Here is a 7983-nt window from a genome sequence, read left to right as displayed (position 1 = left end):
CATTAACATATAGAATACGATCGATCCCCGTGTGAAGGTATAAAAGCTAATTATTTGGTCAATGCAGGGGATTAAACTCTCATTCCACAAAAAGCTGATTTAAGCTTTAGAGGGGTTCAATTAGAAAATCTCCCTCTCGATCTCGACCTGTGTGGGGACTAACGACGAAGAAGCAAGTAGCAAGACCCATAGCTCAACCCGACCTGACGTATACCTTCGCTGTCCAAGTTTTTATGTGGACGACCTTTCACATCCGAAATCGAACTGAATCGTACTGACTCCTCGTACACAACATAAAGATTCACACATAAATGCAAAGAACATTTATCTTTCTTTTTTAATGTTGAATCCCGGTGGATAGATAGTCTCATTTTAGAGACAGGAACCATCGAGACCTTTTTTTTTTTTTTTAATGAAAAGCATGTAAGAAAAAGGTAATGAATTTAGATATAAAAAATCGGTAAAGTGTGAGTTTCTTTAGCCGATAGTTTTCCAAATCATCATCATCATATATATATATATATATATATATATATATATATATATATATATATATATATATATATATATATATATATATATATATATATATATATATATATATATATATATATATCCGAGAGAGAAGCCGTCGTATCAGGAGTTCCAACGCCGAGTTGCTGGAAACCCAAAGGGAGGTTGTGGAGGAGGGGGAGGAAGGGAGTACGGTCAGATGAAGAGGAGGAGGCTCGCCCGAGAAGAAGGGGATTTAGGCCGGAAGAGGCCGCAGGTGGGTGCGGCGGAGGAGGGGAGCGGTTTTTTCTCCTGCCTTCCGGACGACCTCGTCGTTGCCATCCTCTGCAGGCTGAGCGCCTCCACCGCAAGGCCCTCCGATCTCCTTGGAGTCCTCATAGCGTAACCCCGAAGACTTTGCTTGGGGTTTTCTTTTGATTTCTTGAGATGAAACTGATTCTTCTTCTGGGATTCGATGATAGGTGTAAGAGACTGAATAGGTTAGGGCTGGATCCTCTGGTTCTGTCGAATGCATCCGTAGAATCCCTCGCCATTAGAGCCATGAATTGGTCCGCATCCGCTCACAGATTCTTGAAGCGCTGCGCCGATGCCGGAAACCTCGAGGCTTGCTACATCCTCGGAATGGTAGGACTCTCTTCCTTGTTTTGGTCGCAGAGGAGCGAGGCTTGAATCTTAAAGGACTGATGTTTGGGTTTGTAGATTCGGTTCTACTGCTTAGGGAATCGGCGGAGTGGCTTGTCGCTGATGGCGCGGGCGGCGATCTGTAACCATATGGAGGCGCTCTACTCGTTGGCGGTGATACATTTCAACGGCAGCGGCAGGTCCAATAGCGACAAGGACCTCAGCGCCGGCGTCGCTTTCTGCGCTCGCGCCGCCTCCCTCGGCCACGAGGACGCCATCCGTGTTCTGGGCCACTGCCTCCAGGACGGCTACGGCGTGCGCCGGAACGCGGCCAAGGGCCGCCGCTTTCTCCTCCTGGCGAACGCCCGCGAGCTTGCCGTCGTCCTGAGCACCTCTTCCTCTTCCTTGCCTCACTGCCGGCGACTATGCTCGCTTTTGAGAGACTTCTGGTGCAGCACGCCGGCCGGCGCGCGGCACCCTGCGAACCAGTTCATGGTGGAGTGGTTCGCGGCGAGGGGCGGCGTTGTGGTGGAGAGCGAGGGGCTCAGCCTGTGTTCCTACGGCGGCTGCGGTCGGCCAGAGACGCGGCGCCACGAGTTCCGACGGTGCTCTGCTTGCGGTGTGGCCAGCTACTGCTCGAGGGCGTGCCAGGCGTTGCACTGGAAGTTGGCGCACAAGGCCGAGTGTGTACCAATGGAGCGATGGCTTGATTTAGCTGCCGCCGCCGCCGACGGAGCTCCGGCTGACGGTGGCGATCTGTAGTTGGTCCTGAGTCAACGGTACGAAAACGTGAGCTCGGGTCTTTGTTACCGTGCTTTGGGGTCTTATTTTGCCTTTCATATAAAAGGGTTCCCTTATCAAGGCATTGTTTAGGAAGCCGCTTATTTTCTTATACATAATTATACATTGTCATATATTACAAATATTTATGGATTATTTTTATAAAATAATTATTTTAAATTATTTTCATTAATACAGCTCATCAGCTATTTTATTAGTGAGTAGAATAAGTCTTAATCGGGTCAAGTGAATCGAAAAGATTGCTCATTTACCAATTAGCATGTTCTTCAATGCAAATTTGTTCAAATAATTTATAGGAAATAATTAGAGTAGATTAGACTAATTAAGTAGTATAAAAAACCACTAAATTGTTAATTGCTCGGTTATGATAATAAGGACACGATCTTAACTGATGCCCTTTCTCGCGCTTACTACTTTTAAGAAATTGTTTATCTCATATAGCCTTTTTTTTTGGCTATGTATCTTTGCCATGTTTTGAACTCACATATTTGCCTTTATGAAACTTAATATAGCACAAATACAAAGAACACAAAATACCTTAAATAACCTTGACATCATGATAACCAATGAAGTTTTCAACCAAGAGTCAAAACGGTAGGCGAATGAGATTGTCTACAAGGACATGAATGATAATATTAAAATCATACTATAAAACCTAAATTCAATATTAGGACATCTCAATTAATTTTGACTTGGATGAATATAAATCCACTAAAAGAAACTCTGTTTGTGTTCAATCCTTGAACCCAATCCACATTTCTTTGATTAAGACCGACATGCAATGAAGTCCCTTTGTTTATAAAACCTGCATTTAACATTCCAAGTTCCAAATTGCATACGCTACCTCTATTTTCCACATCAATGGTCCCACTTGTTCTGGAGTGACCCCCTCAAATTATTTCAGTTTCTTGTGATAAAAGTCACCTCTCTCTCTCTCTCTCTCTCTCTCTCTCTAACACATCCTTTCACGCACCAGATTAAGCAACTATACCCCATCCAATTATGCAGAAGTTAGTGACGGACATTTATTAGTAGAGAACCTCGTTCACGATTTTGAAAAGGAGATCAAAATTTAGTAGAGAACTTAAAATACCAATTTTAAGTAGAGAACTTAAAATACCAATTTTCCTTTTTAGGTCTTATCCAAAGAGTGTCAATGAGATGAAAATTTGCTCAGATTTTGGTGCATCTGCCTCCCGCTGCTGATGCATGGTTAAAAGTCCCCACGAAGATAAATATTTCCTCCACATGTAATGATATTTGTGACCAAATATATTGTGTTTCTAATTGCTACTTCAGTAAACTACACAATATCTTACATAAGCATCAGATCAAAATTATGGATCATACATACCTTGGCAAACAAATTCTGGTATACTGTTGCTCTCTTAAGCATGGTTTCTTAGTATCAGGTAACGAATAGTTGGCCTGCTCACTCTCTTCAGAAAACCATTCAAAATGTCGACGAAATGACGAGCAAAGTTGTTTCACGTACCACAATTTAACTGTCAAGAGGCATAAGAATGATCCCAATATGACATGAAAAACAAAAATTAGAGTTAAGAGATTTACTGGTTCAAAAATCTACATGTATGCAGGGAAATTTTGGTGCGCTAATGTTGACATGGGAAGTATGAAACCGAAGTGGGTAACAATGCACAGGGGGTATGTATTACATACGTGATATGTAGGTGCCAGCAAACCAATGCAGTCTAAACGTACTACAAATGAAGGGCTGATCAGTACCTGGCTCAACTAGACCAAGCCAAAAGGGTAAGAGATTTGGGTGATCAGGACAGACTTGTTAGTATTATGGTCGTGCAGAACTTGAACAAGCATAATGTTCTATGTGTTTAATTGTGTAACAAATTGCCATGGATTTTGGCCTAAAATTTCATTGTCCAGGAAGGAACAATTTAAGGATCCGGAATCTGATTTTAGGTTTTGATCATATAAGGAAAGAGAACTGCATTGTATGTCATATTATCGATTGACATTAGAAATGTAAATTACTTATCTTCTACATATCATCTCTTTCTCCTAATCAAATTTACTGACATATAGCTACCAGATGTATCAATCTGCATCTTGTAAACAGAACGGAGCCCTTAAAGCTGACGTCTGATTATTTTGAATACAAGTGATTGCGAGACCCTAGACATGCACATCGACAGGTGCACACAGTCTAATAGAGAACTTAAAGTATGTCATGGAACCACCTAAATTTCACAACAAACTTGGGAATGTCTATTGCCCATGAACTAAGTAATGAGCATTTCTCAGCTTAAGTCATGGCTCAAGTCCTGATAGAGTATTGGCACACATCAAAAAGCGCACAATCCTAAACCCCAAAACCCTCTTGCCCCCTTGATGCGTGCTGCATTAGTCTATCAAGACTTAATCAGGATGTGAAACAGCGCTCTCATATGTGGACTTTATTTCACAATATTATAGATCTCCTTATCCACAATATTTGAGAAAGATGCAATCTCTTAAATAGTATTGCATAAAATAAAAGAACATGAAACACTCTTGTACATACCCACTTGCTTGTCAAAGAACTTGCCGGTATGTTAAAAAATTTTGCCTTCGCCTATCCAGCAATGGCTTTTCCGATCACTGTTTTACCTGTCCCCTACAATCATATAATCACAGTTAGAATTTGAAGTTGCAGTGGCATATTTATTTAAATAACAAGTACTTACAGGGGGACCAAATAGCAGTAGACCTATTTCTGGCGAACGACAACCATAATATGTCAGGATGTAAAAGAGGCCATATACCATCTCCGTGACACATTTCTTAGTATCATGCAAGCCACTGAATTAGTAGAATAGTGAGAAGATATTTTTTAGAGGCAATTTTTGGGCACCAAAAATGCTAGAATTATGACAAAAACACAGTTATTGTTTCTGATTACCCATGTCGTCCCACCAAACATTAGAGTTTTTATCCATTATCTCATTACTAACAAGTTCAATTAGTCGAGGTTCCAGATTCCTTAACTTCTCAGGCAGCTCACTGTCAGGACCTTACAACATTTCTAAACTGGAAACAGAACCTCAAATCCAGGAAGCTTGAAATCAGAAAAATTTAAGAACTTTGACTAAACTACATCCTGGAAATAGAACATGCAGAATACCTTGCATGCATGGAGTCAGGATTTAAATCACAATCTGCACTGATATCACATGGGAGTAGAAAACCAGATACAATAGTTGGGTGTTGATAATCCAGACCCATTAATATTTTAAACTATCAGCCAGTCAAATAAACTACAACATCCCCTTTCTCAACAAAAATACAACCAGCATCTCTTCTTGCTTGTTCAAATGCCTGGCTGAATCCAAAAGATGCTACATCTTGAGAAACTGAAGGGAAAAATATACCTATTATCTTGGTACAACAAAGTAAAATAATCATAACATTGTTAATGTCTTATATGATTAAACTAAAATATTAAGCAAGCTTCGTATGTAACATTCCAAGATAATGCACTTTGGTGCCATTGTTTATTAATGCCAATTGTGTAAAGGAATATGATTTAGCCATATGGACATCATGGCATCAAAAGCTTAAGATGAAAAAGAGACCTAAGCACAATCCTTCATGCTCTGGTGCCTTTTAGTTTCAAGTCTATGTTCACTTACCAATCTTCCATTTTTTGCATTCAAGCATCAGATTTGTTAAAAATTTCCTCATATTTCTTTCAATGAAAATACAAGCTGTTTACATTGTTTCATGTTCAGAAAACCAATATTATCAACGGTCATTCGAGTTCATCACTCTATATACTGATTGCCTATGGGTGGATTAGAGAGATATTACCAGTTAAAATAAGAAAGCTGTGTGAGGCTTCGTTTTTAGTTATGTTTCGCAATCTGATCATCTGCTGTGATGATTACATGCCAAAACTTAGTATGCGATTGCTCTTTCCTAAGTTGCTTATTAGTGTGTGCCATCTATGCTGGATACTTGCTGAAGAAAACTGCAATCTAGAAGAACAGCAAATTTTCACAGTGCCGAAGTAGTTTACAAATTTTTGGCAAACAACATGTGGTTCCATGTTTCTTTTAGGTTGAGTTTTCATCCATCCAGGTAGCAAAAATGTACGCCAACCCAGAAGCAGTACCTGAAACACAAGATCATTCAAAGCTTGATTTATGTGGCCAAACTACAAATGTATATGAAAACCAACTGCTTTAACCATCAATTGTAATACATAAGTATTATTTTCAATCCCATTCGTAGAATATGCTAGTAGCAATCCTTTTATTAGCATGGAGCCCTGTAATGTATTAAGTCCTTCTGTCCTTCACATTATCCATACATCTATTGATTCATGCTCCTTTAACATGGATTTTCCCCAGTATTATCCCCAAAATTGTGAGAAAATTTTGTTTCCTGATTTTCCAATCAATACTATTCTTGCTGCCATCATCATCATCATCATAATTTCATAATCATTTACTCCAAGACACAATCATGTTCATGTATATCATCTATAATTCCAGACATATAGATCATCATGGCAAGGCATTTAAGAGATTGTTCTAGCAAGTTACTGTGTGTTTTTAGGTGTAAATCATTATATACCTTTTCCATGATTAAAACATTCTAGTTTAAGTGCCTTCCGAGGACTCTCACAGTCTCACTAGACCGTCTATATCTTCTGATGTGATAATCTCAAACCTCATCATCATCACACAAAAACAGAGTCCTAATGTCTTCAAGTCGCTCACGCTCCCTCTATCCCAGCAACAACCGCCAAAATAAAATAAGGCAAATCTCTGTATCTGTGAGTAAGAGAGCGCACACTCCAACTTCTTGAGGAAGAAACAGTCAATTTTTCTCTCTAAAGAACAATTGTTCTTTTCTCCTAAACTGACTTCATCAAGATAGTGGAAGTCGCCGATCGGAGGTCCATATTCGAATACACACAAAGTCGATTCAAATAACGACCAACAAATTCATAGCACCCGAGAAGCAGCACGATCAGCCACCAAATTCCGGGATAACGAGAGACAGAGATAGAGAGACGCACCGATCCGAGTCGAAGGCGAGGGCGCGGGAGGCGGCCTCAGTCCGAATGGAGGCGACGAGATCCGCGTCGGTGTGGGTTCTCGTACGGGAGTTGAGGAAGCCGATGAGGAGGAGGGCAAGGGTTCGGGAGGCGGCGTTGTGGTCCCGCTGGAGAGCGAGATCGGCGGCGAAGAGGAGTGAGCGGAGTCGATTCAGGTTCTCGTCGACCTCCCTCCTCCAGTTCTTCAACGAGATCCTCCTTTCTGCCCCCTCTCCTTCGTTCCTCTCGTCCTCCGCCATCTCATTCTCTCCTCCCCGCCCCTTCCACTCCCCCCACCCCTTTTTATAGAGCTCGACTCGATGGCGCGGGGTTTTGCCTGTGACATCAAAATGACGGAAATACCCCAACGAGGCAACTGAAATTTTAATGTCATTTTAATGACATTAAAATGACGTTAGTGGTATGAAAAAAAAATAGAGGAGGATCTAATATTTTTTTTATACAAATTATAAATAAAAACTTAAATATCTTAAATTTAATTAATTATATATATATTTTTATATATCTCAATGATGATAAAAGATCCATATAACTTACCTCAAATGATTGACGCTTAGGATCTTGGTGTTATATGCTCCATAACTAATAACTTGAGGATCATCCGAGAACATCGTAAACCTTACATAATGTTCATTTCATTTTCCATATGAACTAAGTTTTACATAATATTTTTTTATCGATACTTTTTATGTCAATAAAGAATCTAGAGGGAGGGATGAAAAAAAATAATAATAATGGAATAATTCAGTTAATTTATCTCAATAAAGAATCTAGAGAGAGGGAACAAGAATGAATGCAAATGACATCTACATAGGCAGCTGGAATTGTAGTTGACTTGTGCATTCTTGGACAGATAATTGTTTCTCTATGTAAATGTTGTAAATGGTTCAGAATCTTTCATTAAAATATATATATGTCTTAAGCCCTTTACCTCACTTACCCAACATTAAATTAATACTAGTCTT

The 7983-nt window shown here is 39.9% G+C and overlaps 1 protein-coding gene and 1 long non-coding RNA gene across 2 annotated transcripts; one reads left to right on the top strand and one right to left on the bottom strand.

Moving 5' to 3' along the window:
* Window positions 1-626: 626 nt before the first annotated feature.
* LOC135666648 (F-box protein At1g67340-like) lies at window positions 627-2006 on the top strand. Its single transcript, XM_065178277.1, has 3 exons — window positions 627-894; window positions 975-1137; window positions 1213-2006. Exons 1-3 carry the CDS (start codon window positions 713-715, stop codon window positions 1894-1896), a joined length of 1029 nt encoding a protein of 342 aa, XP_065034349.1. The 5' UTR covers window positions 627-712; the 3' UTR covers window positions 1897-2006.
* A 1194-nt stretch (window positions 2007-3200) lies between these two features.
* On the bottom strand, window positions 3201-7254 carry LOC135666659 (uncharacterized). The gene is made up of 3 exons (XR_010509824.1): window positions 6980-7254; window positions 4478-4570; window positions 3201-3440 (listed from the first exon to the last, which is right to left on the bottom strand). It is a non-coding gene; the product is annotated as an uncharacterized LOC135666659 (long non-coding RNA).
* Between the last annotated feature and the right edge of the window lie 729 nt (window positions 7255-7983).

The sequence above is a fragment of the Musa acuminata genome, unplaced genomic scaffold (genome assembly GCF_036884655.1).
Source record: "Musa acuminata AAA Group cultivar baxijiao unplaced genomic scaffold, Cavendish_Baxijiao_AAA HiC_scaffold_1118, whole genome shotgun sequence".
Classification (NCBI taxonomy): domain Eukaryota; kingdom Viridiplantae; phylum Streptophyta; class Magnoliopsida; order Zingiberales; family Musaceae; genus Musa; species Musa acuminata.
This window is presented reverse-complemented; position numbering and strand designations above follow the sequence as displayed.

Bases quoted from the DNA above. Each gene is read 5' to 3' on its own strand.
- LOC135666648 (XM_065178277.1), top strand. From the start codon at position 713: ATGAAGAGGAGGAGGCTCGCCCGAGAAGAAGGGGATTTAGGCCGGAAG. The intron at 895-974 runs GTAACCCCGAAG...ATTCGATGATAG, and splicing joins CTCCTTGGAGTCCTCATAGC to GTGTAAGAGACTGAATAGGT. The intron at 1,138-1,212 runs GTAGGACTCTCT...TTGGGTTTGTAG, and splicing joins CTTGCTACATCCTCGGAATG to ATTCGGTTCTACTGCTTAGG.